Source organism: Psammomys obesus, unplaced genomic scaffold (assembly GCF_907164565.1).
Source record: "Psammomys obesus unplaced genomic scaffold, mPsaObe1.curated_primary_1811, whole genome shotgun sequence".
Lineage (NCBI taxonomy): Eukaryota > Metazoa > Chordata > Mammalia > Rodentia > Muridae > Psammomys > Psammomys obesus.
In genome coordinates, this window is record NW_026585689.1 from 4324585 (window position 1) to 4352461 (window position 27877).

Below are 27877 nucleotides of genomic sequence, written 5' to 3' on the forward strand. Positions count from 1 at the left end.
TGGGACTCAAACTCAGGGCCTTTGGAAGAACAGCCAGTGCTCTTAACCTCTGAGCCATCTCTCCAGGCCACATCACTTTCAGTAAGTGATTCAGGGATGCTCAAAGCCCAATAGTAAGTGGGTGATTGTCCAGAACTTGGGACCAAATCAATGTTATCACACATCTATATTGATATCCATATGGTTTCCAGAGAACTGTTTTGCTTTGGATTTTATGTTTGAGACAGGGTCTCATTACATAGCCCTAGCTTTTCTGGAGCTGGCTTCAAACGCAGATCGCCTGCTTTTACTTCCCTAAGTGATGGGATAAAGGTGAGCACCACCACATCCAGCTCTTAAAATAAGGTTCAGGAATGCTCTGTGCATTCAGCTTGAGGTCTGGGCTTTTACTGTTGGGCCATGACCTACATGATGTAACTAGACAATTTTATTATGATCTAAGGCAAGAGGATGTCAAACTCTCTTTCCTAAAGCTTGTGGCTGCCTGTGGTGAAACTTCTTCTGTTGGACAACCCTTACTTACATTAGGGAAGAGTCTCCTAATGTATTCCTCAGACAATGGTCAGGCTCAGGTGAACATAGTGCAAGGGGAAACCATTAACTGATATTCTGAAATAGTTGAAGAATCCTTTATTATTTTCTCTTTTGTTTTTAGTGGACATAGTACACTGAAGGCACACAGTCTGTGGTTGGTAGTGTGAACATAAGAAATGTATTTGAATAGTATCTTTAAAATATTTCAAATTTTTATTAAATATTTTTATTCAGTTTTAAGATCACAGTTAAAGTACTTTAGCATGTTATACACATGACTTACATGTGCAATTTTTAGAAATATCAAATTAGATATAAGATTTTGAAGAAATTATATAAATGTGTATATTGACTTTTACTACACATACATCTAAGAAAGCAATAATTCTGTTGTACCATTAACTGGAAATCATTTATTACATGGCATGTTTACACCAACTCTAAAGAGAACCACGCCAATTTCCAAAGCAAAACGAAATAAAAATAAAAATGAGTGAATCGGTCATGCTGAGACTGTCAACAGACTTTAAGACCTGGGGTCAAATGAAGCTATGGTTAATTAATGACACGTATATAAGCAGTTCAAACCTATGAGAACCAGTTTATAACCTGGTGTGTGGAACCTCAGGTTTCATCAATCTTTGACAAATTCCTGAGAGCCAGAGGCTTTTGCTTAGTACTAATGACATGAAAATGTGGCTGAACAATTGCTAAGCTCAAGGTCCCGAGCCTTCCCAACCCTAGGTTCTGTTGCTCTGAGAGCCTAGGCACTAACGTGAGGTGTCAGGAGACAAGAGCAAACACCTTCTGGCAAGCAACAGAGAAGTCAGTGACGTTGCATGGAACATGAGTGTCTCTATGATTTAGGTTAGAGCTTGTGAGGTAAGATTCGTGTTGTGGGTGGGTTTGGAGGCATTCAATCAGACCCTTTTTACTCAGTCACCAGTTCTGGCCCAAGTTATCAGAAAATCTTTGGAAGTAGTAGTAATGTTCACAAAAAACTAGTTCTGTGCATGAAAATAAAATCAAAGGCATGATCAGTTTGACCACTGGCTGCCAAGAAAGAAACAAAGAAAACCAACAAAACAAAAAACAACAAAGCAAAACAAAACAGTGGCCACAGAACTTTTAACTCTACAAAGTTCCTCTTGCAAATTTATCAGTAAAAATCACATCACCACATATAAAATTTGGTCAAAAGAGGAAAAATTTCCTCCCTCATAAATGTATATTTATATATCTGAAGGAAAGGGTAGCACAGATAGGTGCAGATATACAAAGAAGTCAAACGTATGTCATTTACTTCTGTTGCTTCTTTGTTCTGAAATGTAAGAAGGTAACACTGTCCCCATAGAAAAGGACAGTCATTCAGCATGGGGTACAACCAACTTAGCTCTCACTTCCAAACACAAGCAAAGTAGTCCATCAAACCCTGACGCTTCTCCAGACACATGGTTCCATGAACTACATAGCTGCTTGTTTCATTATACACGCTGTTAGTTAATCTAAGTAAGACTTTAACAATCCCCAAACTCAAATAAAACCAAGTCCAGTCTAACTCTTTGGGAATGCCTGTATAAACAGAAACAACATCTAATTAGCAATTAGTACACTTTGCATAAAGTGCAAAAACAAGGATGTGCGGGAAGAATCTAAATTCAATTTCCACCTAGCAGTCACTCCAAACACTTTACAGGTCAAATGTGACAAGCACTTGCTTCTACTGCCCATTGCAGCACGGCGTTGTTCTTTCTGGAGAAGCCGGTTTTGTGAAGTCAAAACACTGTAGTGATAAATTGTGGCACTGAAGGTAGAGGTGAGAGACAGAGTTATGAAATTAACTTTGAAAGCCGAGGTAGCCCATGAGGATTGGCCTTAACTGAGGGCTCTGTGGAGCAGTGCAATCAAAGGTGAATCTCAACAGATTCATGTACACCCAAACATTTCCCTTAGAAACGATGACTCCAGGCCTCCCCTGATGAACAGGTGGTGCTTCTCCACTGTTGAATGGGTGCTGTCCTCCAACCTTCAGCTGCTGGTCTTCAGAACACTTATGACGCATACAGTAGTTTAGCAGGCAGCATGGTCCCACTGCTTCACATTAATATCAAATGCCAAGCTTGGAACAGAGCTTTGCAGTATTCCCCACCCCACCCTATAAACAAAACATGTCATTCAGTTTTCAGCTAATGTCTGTTCCATAGCAATTTATAATTTGCTTGAGAGTTTACATTGGTGCAAACACTTCTGTACGCTGAGCCAAAGACTGCAGAGTGCAAACACATTTATGACTTAGCAAAACATCTGACTAGTAAGAAAACATAGGGATTCAATACATCAAACTCCAACCCCCAGGCGGGTTCAGATGCTCCTTTCCACTCATAGTGTTGCCATCATTTTTCTCTAGTAACTGTAAAAGCAGGAAGTAGAACAATGATATTATGGGAATTATTTCAACATGGCTTCTGAGCAACATCTGACAAAATTAAATAATTCCTGATACTTGTGGGGAAAAGGCTGCCAGAATGACAAGATCAATCAAGAGGAGGCTGAATGAATTAGGAATTTTGATTCACCACCTGAGACTAACCTAATTTGGGAACAAGAACCTGTAGTTTCCAATGTAACTGTGGGACGTTTTCCTTTGCCTCATTCATTTACAGTACCCAAACAAAACTTCAAGGATGTCTTACAGTATTTTCTTCCACTCAGCTTAAGAGCTGCAGTTTTAGTTACTATAATATATTCTAGATACTTCAAAATTACATTGGAAATACCAGAACAACTAAAATAAATAAAAGACTAGAGAACGCTGGAAGAGTTCTACGCTGGCACCTGAGACAGGACCTTCCACTTCCAGCACTGTAGAGAAGGGCAAGGACAACTTTCAAAAGTTTTATATACAGGTTTGAATCCAGAAATTAAGCTTAAAAGCATAAATATTGACAATTTCAACTAAATGCAAAGTGGTTTCAAAAAGATATGCTACAATGATTTAGAATAGAACAAAGCAGAACAACATTGTATTTTGGTTTACTTGAGATATACATAAGGTGCAACGACTTGTTTTCTTGAGGACTCGGTGAGACAAATGTTAGTGTAGACGGTGCTTGCCGGCAGATCAAAAGTACACATCAGAGCAATACAACAACACCGTTTTCCAGAAGGAGAGAAGTGAAATGAAGATGACAACACTAAAAGAACAGAGTACAACATAATGGACTAAAGGATTTGTGCTAACAAATGTTACCTGAAAATACCAACACCCCTCTCCAGCAGATTCGGGGCATGAGAGCACAGCTACTGAAATCAAGACCTCACTTGTAGAACTATAAAGCTTTGCAGGATTTCTGCTACTCTCAGTGCCTAACCGCTTAAAAATTAAACATTTCTACAAAAAGGTTTGTTTTTAAAGTATCTGAAAACAGTCATATCCAGTAAGTCCCTCCCATTCCCACCCTCCCTAAGGGAAAAGCCACTGGGTTTTAGGAAAAGCAGACCAGGTAAGATATAACCACGTAGAAAAAAGTCATTTCTTGTTTGCTTCTTCTTCTTCTTCTTTTTTTTTTTTTTTTTTTTTTTAAAAAGGTCTCTGGAATATACAGCAATCTCTTAAGGGACTCTAGTGAAATGTATTCGGAGGACTGAAGGAGGGTGCTCTGGCAAAAATAGATCTAATCTACTGTGTTCTAGAGAATAACAAGTTAGTACCATTGTCAAGATGCATGTTCTGCACCAATGCAATTGTTGGTTTTCTACTTTTGCTATAATTTTTTTTTTGGGTTTCAGCTAATTATCATGTTTAAATCACTGCTAGCAAGTGGTCCAAAACTCCAACAGCCACCAACATCAGGACCCAGCAATTTCCAAACATTCACTTTTTTTTTTTTTTTTTGAAATTTAGAAAATATTATTAAAACAGTTATCATAGTAAAAAGAGTATGTTAAAATCTGGGGCTGTTCACTTGATTTATTTCTAGGTGAATGGGGTTAAGCTATACCTACTGATTTACCTTTTATAATTCCTGCTTCCTCCATTCCCACAATGACATGAATTTTTGAGGACACAATTCTAATACTCTGCTGCCCTCCCTACCTGCTTTGGAAAAAGAACAACAAACAAAACAAACCTCTATCTTTTTCAATTCTGTTAGTATTGTTGTACATATTTTCCAGCACCGGAACTGAAGTAATATCTACAACCACAAGAAGCTAGACCTAGACAGTATTAATATAGTCATTTTATATGGCTATTAGGTCAAATTACAATTAGAAAAAAAATCATCATTACAATTCAGTCAAGTATAAATAAGAAAGCTAGATAAAACCATGTAAACTGTCACCATTTAGAGATCTAATTCAAAAGCTTCAAACTCCAGCTAGCACTATCAAAACTCCACCAGTTTGAAAACTATTAAAAATTATTGCTGGGATCCAAAAATTAAAATTTGGGTAGTTTGTGCTGTGCTGCAAGAGTGGGGAAATACTTTGTGCTGTGGAACAAATACCCTGTAAAATCTGTAGCCTCAGATTAATTTTGATGTATCACTTTGCATCTGTTGCTAGGAAACAAGACACTGTGAACGTCAGGTGGTTAAGTCAATATGTTGAATGTTGTAAGCCAGTTAATCCACTTGGCACTGGCATATGGTTGGTTTTATGCTTAAAAGCAACAAAACATAAAGAGGAAACAGAAACTTGTAGGTGGATCTGACTGAGAGGCACACTTCACACACACCTCCCCCCCTTCGTTTACTCAATACCTCCTCAACAATACAAACTCCAAATGGCTTCTAAAAACTGCAGTGCCTATGAGGCTGTGCATAGCAATCGCAACCCGTCAAGTCTGTCTGTCATGGATGTAAAAGGTCTGAAGCTCCAAGTCCATATGAAGTGAGCATCTTCAATGTGTTTAGAATAATGAAGTAATACTAAGGTCACTTCTGAATAATATTTTTGTCTTTTTTTTTTTTTTTTTTTTGTCTGTTTGTATGAACGATTCATTGGTCACTTAGACCGCTGTGTAAAAATAAAAGAATCCTCAAGGCATGAAAACATCAGTAATCTGTAATCTGCAGGATGCTTCCCCTGTCTGGGAAAATATTTGCCACAATTTGCCCCAAGCAAATTCTTCTTGGTCACTCAAGGCTAAGAAAAGAATTCAGATTGTAAGAATTGTAACATTCTTTCTCAATCTCAAAATCAATCAATCAATCAATCAATCAATCAATCAATCTCTCTCTCTGCCAGCAAACTACCACTACCACTCTGGTGGCAAATATAAAAGTGCAGAATATATGGACCACGAGGCCGAGCATACACCGCTAACAATGGTACGTCTGCCTGCCCATGCTGCTTGGGAGTCTCTGGTACAGGCTTTTTAATATTTATTCTACAATATAAATGTAGGTATAACCTATTATATAAACCATCTTAGAACTTAAATCTTCATGTACAAAAGACTAAGAATATCTAATAATAACTAGTGCAGTGCGTCAGGGTTTTTTTGTTTGTTTTGAAAGAATAACTAGGTAATATATGAAACTAGTTTCACACTCTCTGGTTGGTAAAAGAGATGCTGGATGAGCTACAGCAAAGGCAGCCTTTTACCAAGTCACCACTGTTCACCATCAAAAGCTTCCCTTCCATGTAGGCAAAGGTCCAGAATCACTTTGCTTTTGCTCAGTATCACACAGTAACACTGCCCTCAAAATTGTGATTTCTGAAACAACAAATGGGCCCAAAATGCTAAATTCGGCTTCAAGTGATTCTGGGCTGTGTGGGGCAACAAGCACTTGTCTGCAGTCTGCACTTCCCACCACATGGACTCGCTAGCATCCCTGTAAAGACAAGGCTAGGGTAGAAGGTAAAGCACAATGTTTTACAAATAAAGACCGTGTCACTGGTCAGCGCAAGAAATAAGTACAGGAGCCTGCGACATTTCTTTTGGCTGTCCATCATGGGTGAGAGGAGTTGATCTCTGACCTCTGTAAAACAAGAGGGGAAAAAAGTCATTTACTTAGGGCATATAATCTGAGATAGGCAAGAACAAGAAATAATAAGAACTTTCCATTGTCTCATTCAACAATAATTAATTGCTACTTAGTCATTTAATTAAAGCTCGTTTTGTCCTTAGAATTTTACTTTGTTCCTTCCTTCTCCTTTTCTTTCTTTTCTGAACAGTCCTGTCATCTCCCCTTGTCCTACAAAGTATTTTCTTGTTACCATCCAAAGCTAAGGCCTTCCACTCTGTAGAGATAAAAACCTGAAATACCCACAGATCTGAGTAGTTGCTTAAGAAAATGGAAACCTTTCAGCAAAGAGTGATATTCTATGGTAACACCTTCCACTTAATGCATGGATATTTCTAAACAACACTTTTTGGTGTTCAATGTGCCCAAAGAGGAAACTCTTCTATTTTGATGGGAAATATCCAGGTTCATTTTTTTAAGGTGGATAATACACCTAATTTAAAACTTAAGTTCTCCTGAAGAAAAAAAGAGCCCGAGACTCAAACAAAACAACAAAAAGAGCAAAAATAAACAAGTAAAGAGGCAGCATGAGGTGGGAATGTAAACTTGTACAAGCACTCTGGAAAGCAATCTGGCAATTTCTCAGACAATTAGGAATAGCGCTTCCTCAAGATTCAGCTATACCACTCCTAGGCATATATCCAAAAGACGCTCAAATATGCAATAAGGACATCTGCTCAACCATGTTTGTAACAGCTTTATTTGAAATAGCCAGAAGCTGGAAACAGCCCAGATGCCCCTCATTTGAGGAATGGATACAGAAATTGTGGTACATCTACACAGTGGAATATTACTCAGCAATAAAAAACAAGGAAATCAAGAAATTTGCAGGTAAGTGGTGGGAACTGGAAAAGATCATCCTGAGTAAGGTATCAAAGAAGCAGAAAAACACACAGGGTATATACTCACTCATAAGTGGCGATTAGACATTTAATATAGGATAAACCTACTAAAATCTGTACACCTAAAGAAACTAATCAAGGAGGAGGACTCTGGCTAAAATGCTCAATCCCCATTCAGAAAGGCAAAGAGGATGGACATCAGAAGGAGAAAACAGGGAACAGGACAGGCGCCTGCCACAGAGGACCTCTGAAAGACTCTACCCTGCAGGGTATCAAAGCAGATGCTGAGACTTATGGCCAACCTTTGGGCAGAGTACAGGGAATCTTATGAAAGAAGTGGGAAATAGTAAGACCTGGACAGGACAGGAACTCCACAAGGAGAGCAACAGAATCAAAAAATCTGCGTACAGAGGTCTTTCCTGAGACCTCCAAGAACCATGCTTGAAGATAACCTAAAACCCCTGCACAGATGCAGCGAATGGAAGTTCAGTGTCCAAGTGGGTTCCACAGTAATAGGAACAGGGACTGTCTCTGACATGAACTGATTGGCCTCCTCTTTGATCACCTTCCCCTAAGGGGGAAGCAGCCTTACCAGGGCACAGGGGAAGACAATACAGCCATTCCTGATGAGACCTGATAGACTAGGATCAGAAGGAAGGAGAGGAGGACCTCCCCTATCAGTGGACTTGGGGAGGGGGTATGGATGGAGAAGGGGGAAGGAGGATGGGATTGGGAGGAGAGAAGGGAAGGAGCTACAGGGGGGGATACAAAGTGAATAAAGTGTAATTAATAAAAATTAAAATAAAAACAACAACAAAAAAGAGGCAGCATGAACCTTCCATATGACAAAATTCCTTCCATATGTCAAAGACAAAATTAAGTACTGACACTGAATTTTAAATGGGAAGCACATCCAGTCCAATAGTTGGGCCAAAGTCAGTATACACAGAGGGAAATTTTCTGACAGAAATAGAGAACTCATGGAGGCTTCTCTCATTTGGATTGAATCTGTGCCAAAACACAGCTGATTTTTCACTACTTTGTATGTTTAGCAGTAAAAAGTATACCTCATGGTTATTAAAGTCCTATTTAAAAATATTACTAATTTCAGCCAACTTTCTCATCCTAAGACAACATCGGTGAACCCACAAGCCTGCCCAGACAAGCACACTGAGACTGCCTCTGCTCTGGCCTGTGGTGCATAGCACAGCACTGAAAACAGCTGGAGTGACAAGTAGTATTTCGACAGGTTTCATCCTCTAACAAGCTCTTCTTCAGAATACACAGAACAGAAGCTGTTGATATTAAAATGCAGCAAGTTATGTGCACATTTTTCTTCTTATGTAAAAAGGAAAAAGAATACTGATATATACAATACTTGGAGCATACAAGACACTAAAGTTACTAGGACCAAATTTCTATTAATTTATTCATTCATGTGTGGCTGCTGTTGAATACTAATTGTCCAGTATGTTCAACTCTTTCTTCAAGAAAAATTGTTTGAAGATGCTGGTTTGTGACCTTTATGATTGTCTAGTTATATTTAAAGGTAGGATCAATGCTGGTCTTTCTAATAGGAAGTGATAGGAAAGTCTTAACATAGCATTTTTCTGTGCCTACACAGTTAGGCTGCCATACATTAAGAAATAACTCATCCATTCACCTACTGTTAGAACAGGGGTCACCTAAGCAGTGACACAAAGAATAAAACCAATGCTTTGTTTTCAAAATCTATCAGCAGACATAATTACAACCCAGTGAGCGGCTGGTCTTAGAAAGGTATGCACACACTTTGCATGGGGCATGTTCCAGCAGCAGCAGGGTGTTTGAGAAAAGGGGACGAAACACAGGACCAGGAGGCCGAACAGCAACTCACCTGTGCAGATGTACAAAGGCAAGCATGTCCTAGTTGGGATGGGGTCAGTATTTCCATGAGTGCACAGCAGGGCTGTGGAGGGCAGGGGTAGGTTTGCTGAGAGTGGAAACGCTTATGTGGGTTTTCACTGCTGTTTTAAGCAAGAGGTCATGTAAAGCTAGCTGACAGACAAGAGCCCTTTATCATGATTCTAGCTGAGTATGCAAGTGGAGAAGCATCATCTCTCTCACAGACTTAGCAGATCCCAGCAATGTCTGTCAGCACTCACTCACCAGTGGGAAGTCTCAGTGCACTAGTGAATAGGAATGTGACTTCTGGAGATATCTGGAGGCTGATGTCAGGAAGCAATGGAATTGACAGCTAAAGGACCAGGAAGAGATAGAGCTACTACTAAGGCCTTCAGGTTCACCTGAAGTTAAGAGGGGCACAAAGCTCCAGCACTGCAGATCTGTATAGTTACTTGTCAGTGGGTAATCCATTTTGAATAAAAAAGTAAAACACCTGGGTTCACAAGAAGCCCTTCTTTCTTTCCGAAAGGATCCACTGAATAGCAGAAGATCCAATTATAAACTCAGAACCTAATGTCCTCTCTATGGGAGCTTTACGGAGTTCAAACAGTTATCATGACTGATCTTGGTCAGATCCTTACAACTTTTGATTCTTTGGGGATATCATCATGTTCAACATAAGGTGAGGAAACTGAGGTACAGATCATACGGTTGAAGAAAAATAATGGGTTTCTGTGAGCCATGAGTCAGATGTCAATTTGGACCCTGCCTTGAACACACAGTGTTTCGGTGGAGTACTCTCATGGCTACCAACACCATCCTTAGCACTGTGCTGTCAGCCATCTATATAACAGCTCCATAAGATGAGTGCCACTGTAGTGTTCTAAGTGAAAAATGGTCCCCGGGGCCTGGTACAACTTGGGGAGGTTGTGGAATCATCTTTGAGAGATAGAGCCTTGCCAGAGAAAGCATGTGATGGGGGAGGGTGCTTTGACTGTTTAGTCTTTCCCTACTTCCTGTTTCCTCTCTGCTTTGTTCTCATGGTTGAGATGGAGTACTCAGTTAACTGCTCCTGCCATCATAGCTGCTTTCTGTTCCATGACTCCCCACCATGATGGACTCTCATCCCTCTGGTACTGTAAAGCCCTTTCTTTTTAGAAGTTGCTTTCGTCATGGAGTTTTATCACAGGAACAGAGAGTTAACAAATACAATCACTCCCAATTTATACAAAACAAATGCTGGGAATAAGAGAGGGTAATCATCATGGATTACAACACAGGATACTGTGTTGTTCTCCCCTCACACCTCGGCTTCAAGAGGTTTAGATATTACTGCTTCTTATGGAAATAAAGTTTGGTCATGGGACATTACAATATTCAGAAAAAATACCTAATTTCCATGTTTGCTAAAGTTTCCCATATTGCTAATTCACATGTATACTTTGCAACAACTCACAAATAACTGTGCCCTTGAACTGAGTAGGAAACCCAGAACAATGCCAATCACTTCTGAAATGGTCAAAGTGCTTGGTTTCCACACTACTTCCTCCACTCACATTTGATCACTCACCTGTGCACATTCTCCATGGCTGCAACCTCAGCCAGTGCAGCGAGGCTAAAGAATGCAGACACAGCAGGCATTTCTGGAGTAGTGCTCCGTGGCTCCTCAACCACATTGTGTGAGCAATCATCACCACAGTATGTCTCGGTTACTTTAGGGAGACTTCTCTGCAGTTGCTCCTTTGGTTTGTCATCTGAAACAAAACAGAAATCCATCATGGGGGGAATCATTCAGAGGACACTGAGGAAGCACCATGCCAGACAGTGTGGAGAGCCATCTTTCTTGTCCATGTCTGCTACCTTCAAAAATAAGCTTATGCAGAGTCTCTTTCTCCAATGTAATAAATCACCTGGTGGCTTGAATTAGCCTTGTAGAAAGTGCTAAATATATATTTAGTTTCCCTAATTCGTTGCTTTGACTACTAATAATCTGGCTTGTAGTGACATGAACATAACACAATGTCACACAGACCCATCTAGTAGCTTTCAAAGTCTAGGCTCTTCTGGAATTTACTTAAGGACTGTTTTGGGGGATGTTGATGAAAAGCGGCAACAACCATAAAGACTACCTTTGCTTTCTACCTTTGACACACACTTGCAGAAACAGCTATGGCTTCAGACCATGAGAGTTAACATGTGTGGAGGAGAAAGTTGCAGAACACACCAGATTTTTGTTGGAAAACGACATCTGGCTTATTATAGTCACATGTTGGCCAATGCAGCCATGGTAGACAACTTGCTGGCTCTTACAACCTTGACCTAAAGATTTTACTTCTTACCCAAAGTACCTCCTGCTGGTGATACACGGCCATCTGCAGTCCTGACAAGGTGTGTAATCTTAGTTTTTCTTGCTTTTCTCTTTTGGCTGCCCACCAAAGGTTCTTGCATTGCTGTTGGCTCTGGAGTGTTGGGAATGGATAGGGCATTTTTAACCTTATAAGCAGGCTCTGTGGTGTTTTTATCTTCTGAAAATATGGCTGAAATAGGATAAAACATAGTTATACACAAGGTATTGGCACCATTCTGGAAAAGACATCTTTCTACATGGCTGACCCATCTGAATGAGCAAGAGTTTTCAAAACATTGACAGAAGAAAAAAAGAAATATTTCCACAATTTGTTTACTATTTATTTAATTTTCCTTAAATCTGCACAGGATTCAGATAGTCTCATCCCACCAGTGATCTACATCCCCAGCTCCTGATTTCCCTTTTATCGATCCTTGGATCTGGTAAGCTTGGGTGGGGTGAAGGTGTTAACGAATGCAAACCTTCCCCTTGTATCCTAAGAGATCACAAGTTCTGGGTGTGATCAGAGCACCTTTCTGAGATCTTCTGCATCAGTACAGTAGTCTTGTGAAGACACAGAGACTAAATATGCATTTCTTAAACTCACATTCACAGCTGGGACATTTACCTTTAAGTCCCAGACTAGACTGAGCAAAAAAGAAAGTTGTGAGGCTTAAACTTTTCAGTAAGGATAGGACAAACCTTGGTAGTTTCTTTCTTTTCTTTTTTTTCATTTTTTTCAAATGAAACTTTGAATTCTAAGACACAGTGAACAGGCTTAATGAGATAATTGAATGAAACACAGTTCATGGAGAGACTGGGTTTTGGTACAGTAATTGCAAAACCAATAAATCATTTAATAACACAGGACTGAATTCTCAGTGATTCTCATTGAAAGTAAAGAAGGGGCAAGCCATAAAGCTTTCTTCTTTGATTTTGATTACATGAGAATACTTGTCTTATACACTTATTTCCTTACGCATTCCTCCTTCCCATCCTCTTATTTTGAAATAAAAAAAGGAAAACATATTTACTAGTGCAGTAAACATTAAAAAGTAAATATAATATGGGACTGGAGAGATGGCTCAGCACTTAAGCTCAATGGCTGTTCTCCTTGAGGACCTGGGTTTGGTTCCCAGGACCCATGTGGCAGATAACCCTCAGTAATTACAATCTCAGGAAATTTAATACTGCCTTTGGATCTTGGTGTACATGAGGCACACATGTGAATCACTGACATACATGCAGCTAAAACACCCATAAAAACAAACAGATTTTAAAAACAAGGCAATCAAGTTTCACGATTGGGACTCTTACTCTCTTTTTAAATGCCAGTGGTTTAAAGTCTTTGGATTAAAAAAAAAAAAAATAAGCATTTTTTTCTGTCAATCTTAGTGGCCATTCAATCTCATATAGGTAGACATGTAATTTTATTTTTTCAAAGAAAAGGGAAGACTACGTCAGGACATCAAGATTTGACACGAAAAAGTCTAAAAAAACAAAAAGTAAAAAAAGTATAAATGGATGATGGAACTGAGGGTAGGCACTGACTTTGTTAAGCGCAATATATATATATATACACGCGCTAGGCAATAGTGGTGCACACCTTTAGTCCCAGCATTTGGGAGGCAGAGGCAGGTGGAATTTAAGTTCGAGGTCAGCCTGATCTACAGAGTAAGCTCCAGGACAACCAGAGCTATACAGAGACCCTGTCTTGAAAAACGGACCAAGCAACCAACCAGCCAACCAACCAGCCAACCAGCCAACCAACCAACCAACCAAAAAACTTCTATGTATAGTATAAAAAGAGAGCAAGAGGAAAATCCAGAAATAATAGCTTTAGGTGTGAGAAATATACTTGCTGATATAAATACTCCTGTAACTCGAATTGAACATGTTAATCTAGCTCTTTAGCAAGTTTTAGATGGAGCCTTGTGAAAGGAGGACTGCAAATTATTAAGATGTTTTGGCCTGGAAATTATTGTGATAGATCTCTGAAATGAGGAGGTTTATTTACACTCCAAACATGGAAAAATCACTCCAATTCCACCAAAATAGAGTATGAATTTCTCTTTGCCCTTGTATCAGTATCTCAGTGCTGCAACACATGGGGGCAGGCTTAAGGCAGCAATTATTCATTTAACAACATTACCCCAAAATACCTGTTAAGCAGTGCTTCTAAGCACTGAATCCACAATCAGAAAAACAAAACAAAACCCTTCCGATAATTTTAGACCTAGTCGCAGTTTCAAGGATGGAATAGTTTTCATTGGTAGGTACTCAGGCTCAGACTATTTGTAATTTGCTTCTTAGCTTAGCATAGGCCAATGGAAGTATATGTGTAATTAAAAAAAAAAAAGTTCTAATTAAGAAAACACTACAATTTGATTAGAAATACCTCAAAGAAGTTTAATGACTATATAGCCTTAAAAGACAAAACCACTGGCCAAAAACAAACAAACAAACAAACTAGAACCTGTGTTAAGAAGGGCAAAGCAACAGTTCCAGAGGTGAAAAGTACATTGTATCCGGAAAAGAGCCAAGGAAGAGAAAAGGCTCAGCAATTTGTGATAGGTCATCTGACTTCCAGAGATGACAGGATTTCAGAGACAGCAGCCACACAGCAGGATTCTCCTCTTGAACTGCAGTTTACTAACTATGGGATCACTGGTCTCTCCATGTAAGACTGTGAACTGGGCTAGATTAGCTTTTAGGAAGACACTCAGATCTAAGAGGGTGGATTTGCCACATGGTTTGCAATAAGGGTCCTATCAGGGAAAAATCAGCCTCTAAGCCATCTCCAGGGTCCCAAGTGGGAAGGACACCTGTGGATTAGCATTGTTTTTGTTGATTTTCACGAGTGAGCCCTAAAGTAACTGCATTCTACTAAGTACTTGCTCTGTTTAAAGTCTCTTCAAGATGACCTGATAGAGACACATTAGAGACCAAAGGCTGCTAAAGGACTGGGAATGGAAAGAGAATTCAGGTCCACAGGCACACAGTTGGAGTACATCAAAAAAAGGACAAAAACAACAGTCAAGTTCTAGATGTCAGCCAATTAGAAGGCAAAGTAGTAACACGTTACAGACAGGCAAGAAAGCATCCATTGGGATTTTGTGTCAGCGCCTCAGAATGTATTCACACTGCTTACCCAGAAGTTTCATCTAAACCATTATCAGATCTAGAAGTAATCATGGACCTTGTGGATGATTCACACTTGACAAAGGTATGGAATAAGATCGTGCTAGACAGTTAGTGGAGAGTTAAAGGTTTTGCCCCATGCTTTAACCTGAGATTAAATCCAGAAAATAAAAGCCATGATGAGCAGTGGCAGATGCAAAGGGTCAGCCTTCAGCTAGAATCTCCTAAAACAGAAGAACTGAGGAAGAGGTAATAGTGAGTCAAATAAGTAGTCACCTATGAAAAAAACAGTATTCAGCCACGCCAACTCAAAGCAAAACAAGTGAGAGACAGGGCACGTGGGGCACAAAGTGAAATAGCTCAGGGAGGAAACCAAGCCCCCTTTTCCCTATTCAAACAAACAGAAATGTGAGAAAAGAAAGACTTTGCCATCCAAAAGCACATTAGTCATTTCTCTTTGGGCTTTTAACTGAACACACAAAATTACTCAAATACACTGGAACAAGTCCACAGGGCTAGTTTTCACACTTGACAATAACCACAGCACACGTGGAGTGCATCATCTGAGGGTGATAATGCAGCTCACTCCTGGAACCACATTAGGACCGTGGCAGTAAGAGACTGCTTTGTTTTCCAAACTACTCCCCAAATGTGAAGCGTAGTCTTTGGGAAAACAGTGCTGTACTTGGACTGGACCCCAGGAGGCTACTAGAATCAGGAATTTACATTCCAACTGGGAAATTCAAAGTTGCATTAAAATCATTATGGCTGTATTTGAAATCTCATTGCCTGTGGTTGGTCTCTCATGAACTGAAACAAGTCAGATGCCGAATGAACTAAAAAGAAAAGAGATCAGAATGAAAGACCAGATCTATGATCCTTGGAGACTTTGCTGGAGTTACAGAGCAACAGTTCCAAACTTAGGGAAAAAGATCAAGTTAGCCTGGGTGCACGGATCACGTCTAAAGATCTACCTGTAAAAACAGGCCACCCTCTAACTCCTGGAATTGTATTATACATTGCAAAGAAACTACTCTGGTAGGGATTTTGCAACATAGCCCTGACTGGCGTGGTACTTATTATAAGGTCCAGGATACCCTAAAGTTCGAGGCCATCCTCCCATTTTAGTCTCCAGGGTTCTGGGCTTACAGCAAACCAAATGAGGGCTAAAAGTTGACAGATTTTAGAAAAACAAAACAGTAATGGCCAAAGTGCTTAACTAGAGAGAATTCTGGTTTCTTCCCCCTTTACACATATGTATTTTTTTAAATCAGTTGTTTGGGGCTGATAAACCCTCCTTAACTTAATGGGGTAATTATCAAAATTAAAATACTCAAAAAAAAAAAGAAAAGGAAAAAAAGCTTTCTATGTGTCATTAAGTATTAACTATCACTATACCACCACTGTGGAATTAGAAATCTTTAGTCACCACATTCCATGAAAAGACAAACAGTGGCTAGGGTAGGTCTTCTCAGTTGACCAGAAAAACTTTGCCAATTCTAGGCCATGGGCAATTCCCCATCTTTTTTGTCACATGCTTAAAGTACCCTGCACCATAGTTTCATTCTATGTCTTTCTATATTTATACCCTGCACAGCAAACTTTGATAAGCGGGGCTATGGCTATAGATGTAAGAAAGGATGAGACAGGGATCTAGATAGTTCACAATGTTACCACCTGAACAAGTTAAGTATTGGGGGTGGCATGAAAGTAAATAACCAAAACAAGTTACTTTAAATTACTAGTGATTTTCTGATGCTCAAATTGATTTCTGTTTTTCTGGCCACTTAAAATGAATTTGCACTCAATTTTAAGTAAAAAAATATATGCCATTCAGAGATGGTCTCCAAAATTTTGCTTGATATACATCAATAATACATAAGTAGTTAAGCATCACCAACAACTCTACTTATACTAAACCAATTGTCATTTCTACTTCCACCCAAGGCAAAACATTAGAATTGCTGGCTTGCTGCTACTTCTAGCATCATAGTACCCATCAGACACCAAAGGAAAATTGTCATGTGTTAAGAAGAACATGGAACTTAATGTTTATGCATGTCATTCCCAAGCACTGTACATGAATTACTTATGTGTTTAGTAGTAAAATACAGATCAAGTATTTTATCCTACCAAAAGGTGCTAATTAGTGGCAGGTCTGAGAATGCAGAGTTTTCTACATCACTCTATACACACACTCTGCACTTCTGCAGGGTCAAAACATATTTAAAACAACAGCACTTCAAGTGATGAATAACATGAGCTCAGATACCTTCAGATTCCTCTGACCTTGCCATTATGAAACTTATGTAGAAGATATTTTTAAAATACACAAGAGGAGATGTTTCAGTTAAGGAGTATTAGGATTTAATGTTGGAAACAGTACAATTCATATTTTATTTTACCTGCACTTAGGCAGAAATAATAGTCCATGGAAATTGTGAATGTGAAATAATGGGTCAGAAAGCAAACAGCATGCTAGATTTTTGGAAAAAAAATGACAAAAGCAGGTATAGCTTACTTAATACTGTTCCTATCAGAAAAAAAAAAAATGGTTGGCTCACAGACATGATGGTAACAGGGACTGGATGCCTGTCAATTTAGCTCCAGATTCTGTGAGAGATGCTGTCTTAAGGGCATAAGGTGAAGGGTGATGGAGTAGGACACCTGCTGTCCTTTGACAGAGCACATGCAGGCACAGGTGCATATGCCCCACCCTCCACAGGGGCACAAACACACTGCTGGATGGGGGAGGGGTTGGAGTCAATCATCAAGTGCCCAATCTACACTTAAGCAAATTCCTGGCTAGCCTAGAACACACTGTGTGTCCCCAGGCTAACCTTAAACTTGTAGTACTCCTACTTCTGCTTCCTGAGTGTTGGGATTACAGAGGTGCACCACTACACTTGACCCAATTTATTCGTTTATAGCAGATGGCTCATTATGTATAGGTTCAATTTTGTTGATACAAAGAGAACAAAACTTTCATATAGAGTTGTAAACTGGAATATTCAAAGATACCACTGACCAAATGAAGTAAATTTCTTCTTGTTTTTAGAGACAAAGTCTCAAGTAGCCCAAATGTGCCTCAAACCCACTGTGCAACTGAGGATAACATTTAACTCCCTCCTAATCTATACCTCCCAAGTGCAGAGATGCACAACCACACTCAGCTCTAATGAAGTAACTTATAATTATTCACTACAATGCTAAGTCTTTTTAAATATCTATAATGAGCATGTTGTGGGGAGGGGTCAGGTTGAGAAAGAGAAGAGGCACCTTAACTTGAATAAATTAACACCCACCTAAGGTTTCAATATATGACAGTAATTATATATAAGTAGGTGTGGGAAACTTAAAAATCACATCTATACTAGAACTTATGACTAGTTTGGCTACACATATGCTTCAGGTGAATCCTGTTTCAACATACTTGGAGATACTGGAAATGGGCAAGGGACAACAATCAGGTCAGAAATCATGTCTATTAGCCTGCATGCCTGCTAGCCAGGAGGGGCCCCTACTTTCAGTCTTGACTCCAGTACTCCAGCACCACGGACTTTCAGTTAAGAACAAGAGTCTAGGGTGTGAATGGAAGGTTGCAAATCTCCTTTTATCAAACTAAGTACCACATGACATACTTGTCTGATGGTTAGCAGCAAACCACAAACAATTTTGACTTAAAATGAAAAATAATCTAAATGTGAACATGTATATCTAATGCTGGTTGAACCTACATACATTTTGAATTTTAAAAGACTATAAAATTATTCCACTTTTAGCTTAGACCACATATAATTAAATAACATACTATTTCTTTTACCTTCTGTAGGGTGAATGGCATCCAAAAAGAATTGCTTGTGTGACCATTTATCCCCACTTCCTAAAAACAAGGACACAAAAGGACAGTGAAACTCTACATACAGATATACCCAGCACTAAACAAGGTGTGTGCAAATGACTTGAACATGAAACAACATGCACATCAAACAAAATATAATTTCAATTATTTTATTCTCAAAACTATTTGCCAGTTAAACAAATGAGACCACATAAGATATGGATAAAAATAAGCGTACTCTGTTCTTTGTGAAATATGTTAGACAATATCTTGACTTTAATCAAGACAATTTGAAGGTCAGTAAAAGGAAATAACAAAAGCTGACATTTTACCTACATTATATTTACTCACTGGAAGAAGAAGAAAGCAGATCATCAGTATGTAATGCCAGAAGTTGGTATCAAACTGAATTAAGTCAAAGCTGCAGTATAGAAAAATACAGGGGCACATACATCCACACACAATGCATGAAAGCCTCAATACAGAATGCGGACATGCTGCACACTTGGCCATGCAAGTTGGGTGCAAATAAGCCTCACATGAGCAGGTTTATGGTAGCTGTGACACTGACATGCAGGGCACTGAGGAAAACCCAGCCTCCAAGGTCACCTGGCTGTCCTGAGAGAGAAGTGAGGACTTATCTTTTATGTGCAAGAATGAAAATCTTGAGCTATGAGAACAGAAATCTTAAGATGAACCCAAGGAGATTCAGGGGTCCTTCAAGACCACAATAGCAATGGATGTTCACAGAAGGGCAAGGCAGTAGAGTGCCCAAGTTCCTAGAGTCATCTGGAAATAACAGTTCTGTGGCCAAAGGAGACTGAAGAGTCCATACAACAATGAAGCATAGATGGGAAAAGAGGTTACAATTTAGCGTTGAGAAAAAGATTTGTGAGAATTTTTAATTAACGAAGTACAGAAATGACTGGACTTTCAAAAGCCTATAAAACTGGAGGATTTTCAGGAAGTAGGAAAATATGGTCACTGTATGAAAGGCTGCCAGATATGAGAAAAATAAGAATAGCCAAAAAAATAAATGGATAAGAGGTCTGGAAGTCTAAATTATAAAATACACCAAATGTAATGAGAAACAGCAATTTTAGGATTCACATGGAACTGTGATCAAAGAGACAAGTAATGGGTTTGAGCAGGAATCTATATGAAGGAGATTTGCATAGCTGCAGAGTCTAGAAAAGATGAAGGCACCACATCAAGAGCTACAGCACAGAAGCAAGCAAAGGGGAGAAAAGGAGGTGTGCAGAAGCTTTGCTCAAGGATGAGTCTGGAATGGAGGTGACCAAGGAACCTTAATGGAGGACAGAAGGCACCAATACCTTTTTCTGGAACATTAGGCTTCTCCTTTTTGTGCTTATATTTGCTGACAATTTTGTGGAATAAGTTCTTTTTCTGAGACTGGAAAGGACCTACAGACGATATTATAAATATATTTTAAGTTCACAATGTTGCACCAAAACAATATTGTGGGTTTTGTTTTGTTGTTCTTGATTGTCATGCCCTTCTCCCTTCTGTGGAGTTAGTAAACTGAGTTGCAAGAACTGCTCTCTTACAGATTCACTCAGCCAGCAAGTGCTCAGCCCATTTGTTAGGCTTATTTAAAACTCCCTAAGATTTTCCTAGGAAATGTGTTGTTGGGCAAAAGCCTCCATTACGGCTGGGACTCCCTGACAAGGAAGGGGCAGATTTAGTGGATAGAAACAGACTATAATCAGCTAACAGCAGAGAGGTGACAGTTTGAAACAGAGAAGGTTTTCACTTTAGACTCCTAAATGCCGTGAAGAAAAGGACAGGAAGCATGTCTCACTTCTAAGAAACTGATTTATAAAGACAGCACTTTCAGGATAACCATGGACCTGAGAGTAGGAGACAGCTTTTTGGCTCTATCTGAGGCTAGGAAGTGGTGGGGCTGGTAGGTGATTTGCTTAAAGAGACAGCTCAGAGTCTTAGTCCTTTTGGATGAAACAGAACTATTGTTTTCCAGTTCTGCAGCAGGTTGCTTTCTATACACTGCAGATCTTCATGTCTGAATAATTTTACATGGCTTCTGTTACCTCACCTATAAATGGGGATCATCACAGTGCCTAACTCACAGGGTTGGTGTGAGGATCAAAAAGCACTAAGTGTCACAGGCTCCCCCTGCTGCATCTCTCACTTATTAGCATCTGAAAGAGGCTCTGCATTCTGGATGGTGGCAAATCACCAGTGGTCCCACATGCTTAGTTCTTCCACCTGCTCACTAGGCCAACCTCCGTCTTGAGCGTACAAACATTATTCCACCCAATTAAAAAACAAAAGAAGTATTGGCATTTGCTCAAACTTCTCACATTAGTTACTGCCTCCTCCCCCAAATCCTCTGTAGCAAAGCTGTCCTCAGAAGGGCTGCCTACAACCTTATTTTTCTGTTGTGTGTGAAACCCACCCCAAATAGGTATCTTTCCTGATGCTTAAGAAAAACCTACAATCTAAAACAATGAAAGCCAAATGATGAGTCTCATTGAACAGGGCTGTTCAGGAGCTCCCACAGTGACTGCCCACCCGGATTATACCCTCTACCTTGAACCAGGTTCCTAGGATCAAGCCTTTTGCTTTGTCTCTTCCCCTGTGAATTTTTGTCTCTTTGTTTCCTTTGCTCCCTTCTCTTCTAGGCATCCCAAGCTGGAGACAACACAGATTTGCTCCTTGTCCTCTCTCTCACTTCTCTGGAGATCATTTATAGTATCAGTTTTAAATACCAGCTATAGGCTGATGACTCACAAATGCATCACTCTAGACAGATTTCTGTGTACTTAAAATGTGACCTCACACTGTCAAACAGGGACCTATGAGAGTCAGAGAACTGTCATGTCTACAACCTCATATCCGTTTAAACTGCTCCCTAACAGTACATGTAGTCTCAATCCTACTTGAAGGATCTTCATGTCAGCTGTTATCTCTGTTTAAAAATGCTCTGCCTGTATCCAAATATCAATAAGGCTAACTTGTTTACTCTTCAGATTATCCCACCCAAAAGTTCAGCCCAACCTCATGCCCATCACTTGATCTCACTTTCCCAACAACTTTTATTTAACATCATTAAAAAGCAAGCACACACACAAAACAACAAAAAAAAGCACAAAGAAAAAGAAAAATTGAAATAGAATTCACATGCAAAATGAATCACAAAGTTAAAATAGTTAATATTTTTCACTCCAGAGATATCAACCAACTACATAACATTTTATCACTTCAAAAATGAATGTCAGACCTGCTAGCAACTATCTTTCTTATCCTGTACTTCCCCGCCCCTAAGCCACCAGTGAACTGTTTTCTATCTCCACAGGTTTGTCTTTTTAAAAACCTCACATAAGCAGTAAATATAATAAGTAGTTTAGATTGTTTTTGGATTTAGCAAACGATGTCTAGGGCTCATGTGTACTGCAGGAAGCATAGATCAGGATACTATGGATATGCTGTATTTGATGAGTTTAGGGATTGATAGATTTATGGATTGTTTCCACGTTACGGCTCTCATGAATACAGTTGGTATAAACACTGATGTAGTTTTGTGGATGTATGTACTCTTAGGTATTTAGGGGTAGAATTGCTAGGTTACATGGTCAGTGTGCATTGCTCACTGAAACACCTGCAGTAGTTTCTATTCCTGCTGGCAGTACATATGGATTTCAGGTTCTCCATCATCTCTAACATGTTATTTTAGTCTTCATGGTTACAATCATTCTAAGGACTTGAAGTGGTATCATTCTCATTGTGACATTAATGTGTATTTTCATGAAAGTTGGTATCAAGCAAATTTTTCTCTTAATGGTGATTAGTATATCTCTGCAGAAATACTTATTTTAATCAGTTGCCTATTTTTATTATTTTTATTTTTGATTAAGATTTAAAAAAATTAGTTTTTCAGGTGCATGAGTTACAAATGCTTTCTCTCATTCTGTGAGATAACTTTTAATTTTTCCTGACAGTGTCCTTCAAATTAAAAAAAATTTAATTTGATACAGACTAATTTATCTGTGTTGTCTTTTGGTATTTGAGTTTTTGATGTCTTATTTAATGATTCATTACTAATGTGAGGCCATAAAAATTTAACGACGGTGTTGACCAGAAATGGTGAGAATGAATATTGTGGCCTTGTTTGGATATGTAGGGGAGAGAGCATTTACTCTTTTACCACTAATATAACATGGATGCCACTGATCAGGATTAGGCAATTCTTTCTTTCCCTGTTTTGTTGAATGTCTTTATAATGAAAGAGTGTGGGGTTCTGTCAAATACTGTTACCACATCTACTGAGATGTTTGTGTAGTTTTGGGTTTTGATGTATTGCTACTAGACTAAAATTAGGTAAACTAACTTTTGAGTGGTAAACTAACCTTGCAATACTAGGGTGAAAAATATCTAACTTATTGCATGAACTATTTATTTTGCATGCTACTATTTGTTGAGGATTTTTACATCCACATTTGTATAAGGTACTGGCTGTAGTTTTCGAATATTGTGATATCTTCGACATTCGAATGAATCGTAGGCATTGACATCTCTCAGTGTTTAATCTTGAAAAGAAATGATACTAATCCCATATTTATTTTTTATGAGTGTATGTATGTGCTCTATACAAATGCAGGTAATTCCTCCTGAAAGTCTGGCAGAATCTAGTGGTGGCAGTATCTGGGCTTAGGCTCCCTGCATCTTGCGCACGGTCTGATTGCTGATTAAATCTCTTGACAAGTCACAGAGGTCATTCTTAGGTTGGCTTCAATAGTTTGTGTCTTCCTAAAAAATGTTCATCTTATCAAGATTATTTACTTTACTGCTATATAGTATTCTGTTCATGGTATTTACGCACAAGTCTTTTCATTTATGTACAGTTGATAGTTATGTCCTCTGTTTCATTTCAGATTAAAATAATGTAAATCTGTTTTTCTTACTCACAATCCAGTTAAATGTTTGTTGCTATTTTCAAGGAACTGGTTTTGCTGTTGTTTCTCTGATATTGTTTCTCTATTACATTTCATATCATTAATTTTTTTAATGTTTACTATTTCCCTCCTTAGTTTGACTGGGGCTTGCCTTTCTTTTCTCAGTATCTTAAGAAGGCTAGAGTACCTACTTCAGATTTTTCTTAGAAGGGGAGTAAATTTCTTTCTAAGCCTAGCTTAAGCCCCATTTCTCCCATTTTGATAGTCTGCCTTCATTTGCATTTATCTCATCATTTAAGTTTTCTTCTACTACTACTTTTTCTACTATGGCTAGAGAAAATTCTTTGTTCACTTAACTTTAAGCTGATCAGCTGGTTTTATAGGCAGGATATATATAATTATGGAGATTGTTCCACATACTTGAGATACAATTCTGCAAGTGCTGGGTTGTGCCTGTTAGTTCTAGTTGTTTTTGAATGTTGTTCAAGGGCTCATTTTCCTTGCTGATCATTTATCTAGTTGTTGTTCTATCAATCTGTCCTTTTATTGTTCATAGCATTTTTCACCTTTAAACATATAATATACTTTGATTATTTGGGGATTGTTTACTTATCTGTTCTCAGCATAATGAAACCTCCATAGAAGCACGTATTTTGAATTTATTCACAGTAATAATCAGAGTGCCTAGAAGAGAGCTTAGTATAGGGCAGATTCTCAAAACAGACTCCCTTCATAAATAACAAAGATCCCGCAGCATTAATTGGCACAAAATGTTTGAGAAATGCATTTTTAAGTTACCAATGATACCATTAAGAGAAAACAAATGAACAAGCACAAAGTAAACCTGTCATGTGCACATGCTACATTGATATTAGCAATATTCTCCATTATCTGTTTACAACCACCGCTTCTTATATTTTACAAAATCCAGGCACCTGGTTCACCTGAATGTCATGTAGGCAGTCATGGAAACTAAGTAGGAAAAAGTAGAAGGAACATTCTGAGACAGCTGTCTGAGGATTGAGGAGGAGACCCTACTGATTGACCCGTAGGAAGTATAAGATACTGGCTCACATGGAAAGTGATGTAAGCACAGACGGATTTGGACTGGCTTAGAAAAAGAAGAAAAGGACACAGATTAGAGAACTCTGAGAAGTGTACATCAGTGACAGAGCTAAAGACCAACCTGTTCCATATTTACACAAAAAGGCAAACTCACAGAGTGAGTTTTAAACAAGAGCTTTTATACGCTTAGGTTTTAAAAACTCCTTGCTCTGAACCATCCCCCAGAAGACGACTATAAATACTGTAAACAAATGATGGCTTCTTCAAAGATAGTGACAAAAACATGAAAGGAAAGTAATGAGTAAGATCTAATCACAGTCACAGAAAAGCAGTGATTTTAGAAGTCAATAAATGAACAATTTCATTTTTGTATGGCACACATGTTTGACAAGCTGTCTAAAGAAAATAAAGTTAAAAAATGATCGAAAATAGGAAATACAAGGAAATTAAGTACTACCTTTTTTTCTTTGTAATATTATCATAGAAGGGTTCCACGAAAGGGCAAAAAGGAAGGAAATGAAAAGCAGAAAAAGATGTTCTAGAAAGAATAATTTAGAAAACAGAAAAAAAATCGTTCTTCACTCACACTACACTTCAGCCTTCTAATTCCATTTCCTTCCCGACCAAACTGTTTCAGAGAATACTGGTATCAACTGCAGCCTCCTTACTGCTCAGGTCACCACGTGCAACTTGGGAAGAAGGTCCTCAACTCTGAAGTATAAATCTCCTTTGTACTACACTCCAACTAACATGTGGGTAAAGACAAGGGAGCCTTGCCACAAGCCAAGGAGTGAGGAAGACTGACACTGAGATCTTAATAGCCTTTCCAAAGTGTTAATGTTGAGGGTTTCCTGGAAAACAGACATTTTGGGGATAATTCTGCAGTGACACAGGAGCCACTTCAGTGTTAACATGGCATGGTAGTTTTTCAAGATCAGGTAACCTGCTCTTAGGTAACCCTGCTCTTCTGAACTGTTGTGTCATAAATGCCAGGTTAACTCTATTCAGGAACTTTCCCCAGGTTCTATAATTTCAGGTGTTCTAAGACTAGGCGGGTGTTTCTATATTGGTAGCATAAGTAATAAATCAATAAGTTACTTTGCAATAATTTGTAGCAAATTGTACCCAGTTTTTAGGCATTGATTTAAGTTGGAAAGATCAACTGATCTGAGTAAGATGGTAAGTACATCAGCCACTATTAAATGAGGACTTATGAATGGGATGAAGCTACTGGATGTCCATTATTAAGAAATTTGAGACTGTTTCTTGACTGTATCAGATAGGGAAAGTAGAGTTGGGGAAGAGATTGCACAAAGTATGTGTGAGAATACCATTATAAAACTCACTACTTTGAATGAGAATTAAAAACAGAAGTAAAGTAAGTAAAACTGGGTATATTCTTGCCAGATTATAACTTACCAAAATAAACATAATAAGAATTAGAAAAAAAGTTAATAATGTACGTTTTATGGCTGCAAATTTACTGTCACTGTCTTTCCGAGAAAGTTTGGTGGCAATGAAAACGCTCAAATAGTTTAAGGGAAAATGACAAAGTTCTGCCTAAACTGGGAACTATAGTTTCCTAACAGGGAGAGGCTAACTTTGCTAGCCTCAGACCTCAGTCTCACAGACTGAGAGTAGCCTCAACTTCAAACAGCAGATTCTAGCTTCTTTGTTGTGAAACTGCTTATTACCACCATGATTTAAAAATAAAACCCAATTCTTAGCCATTTTATGGGGAGGGGATAACAGCTGGATTGGACTTCATATTAGGGCTTTATATGTTAAGCACATGTTGTACCTAGCTAGCTCCTGCTAAGCCACTTATTTTCTTTTCCCATTTTTAAATTTTATATGTATGGATGCTTTGCCCACATTTTATGTCTGAGTAATCCCTGTGGAAGCCTGAAGAGGGTGTCAGATATCCTGGGACTGGAATTACAGACGGTTCTGAGCTGCCATGTGTGTTCTGAGAACCATGGACCTCTTAAAAGAGCAGCCAGTGCTTTTAACTGTTGAGCCATCTCTCTAGCTCCCTATGTAACCATTTTTAACTCTAATGTTAAAATGTGTACTGGTAAAGAGAGAGAGAGAGAGAGAGAGAGAACATTTGCCAAGGGTGAAAGAAATATGTAAAGATATAAAGAATAAGGAGAAGTCAAGATTCAACAGTAGCTTAATCTGTTTTCTACAAGACCCTACTTCTGTTTGAAAATTACTATTTTCCTAGCACTCTGACTTCTGAGGCTTTTTGTAAACAACACTTCATATATTATCAGTACATATAAAAATGTTTCAAAAGGAAACCTCTTAGAAGCAGCAGTTCAACTTAGATTCATGATTTAAAGCTTTCATTCAAAAATCATAGAGAAAGAATGGAGATAACCTGGAAAACAAGGTAGGGCTGGGCTTCTGCAGCTGACCCTCACTGTGAGCTAGATGGATCACAATGTATTAGACAGTTGTTCTTGGAAGCAAAGAGAAATTCTATTCCTAAATCATCATGCTATGTTCCCCTATGACAAAACAAATTAAACCCATTTGCAAGAGGTGGTATTTAGTCACTGTTGTCCCATTCACAATAAGCTTTTTGGCATGAGGGATGGAGCAGAAATAATGGGAAGAAATAAAGGTGTGTGAGAAAAAGTAAAAACCAATGAGATCAATGGAAAATAGAGGAATAAACCCAAGCAAGTACTATGATAATGAGATACACATCTGTATGAAATCATAAATAGTATTTTCTTCTTTAAATGGTATTTCAGAAAATTTCTATACACTTCATATATCCACAAATACCCAAAAGGGAACCAAGTATATGTGAGAAAAAAAAAAAATAACGCTGAATGACAATGAATTCAGGAGAAAATAATACAGACAAATGGGAAATTGTTGGAATAAAAATGAGTTTCCTATGGACACATGCTCTTCTACAAAGGAACTAATGATCTCATACCCAGTGTTTGTTTGGAATGACTCATTATACAAAGGTGCAAAGGGTCTAGAGTGTAAGAAAACAATCTCTCTATCCCCTAAAGATCAGGCAATTACAGCACAGCTGGTATGATAATTTCATTAATAACCTGAAGTCTAGTACAATGCTAATGCCAAATTGCAAATTGGTTATGAATACTATTTCCCTAGTTTGCTAAATAGAATATATTATTTAATTTATTTCATTTTAATTCCATTTTATTTTATGAAACAACAAAAACTTAAATGTTAGAAGACTTCCCACATATGTAATTACTGACATA

The 27877-nt window shown here is 38.5% G+C and overlaps 1 protein-coding gene across 5 annotated transcripts in view; it reads right to left on the minus strand.

Annotated features, from left to right (window-relative positions):
* Positions 1 to 732: 732 nt before the first annotated feature.
* The window catches only part of Bbx (BBX high mobility group box domain containing), a 239362-nt gene continuing 212217 nt past the window's right edge, over positions 733 to 27877 (minus strand). For 3 of the 5 annotated variants that reach the window (XM_055593899.1, XM_055593906.1, XM_055593913.1), the window contains exons 14-18: positions 19956 to 20045; positions 18604 to 18663; positions 11632 to 11829; positions 10863 to 11046; positions 733 to 6521 (exon numbers count right to left, since the gene is read on the minus strand). In XM_055593899.1, the coding sequence (XP_055449874.1) occupies positions 6434 to 6521; positions 10863 to 11046; positions 11632 to 11829; positions 18604 to 18663; positions 19956 to 20045 (620 nt within the window). In that variant the 3' untranslated portion in view covers positions 733 to 6433. The remainder of the gene's footprint in view (positions 6522 to 10862; positions 11047 to 11631; positions 11830 to 18603; positions 18664 to 19955; positions 20046 to 27877) is intronic. The other 2 variants (XM_055593919.1, XM_055593924.1) reach the window with 2 other exon arrangements.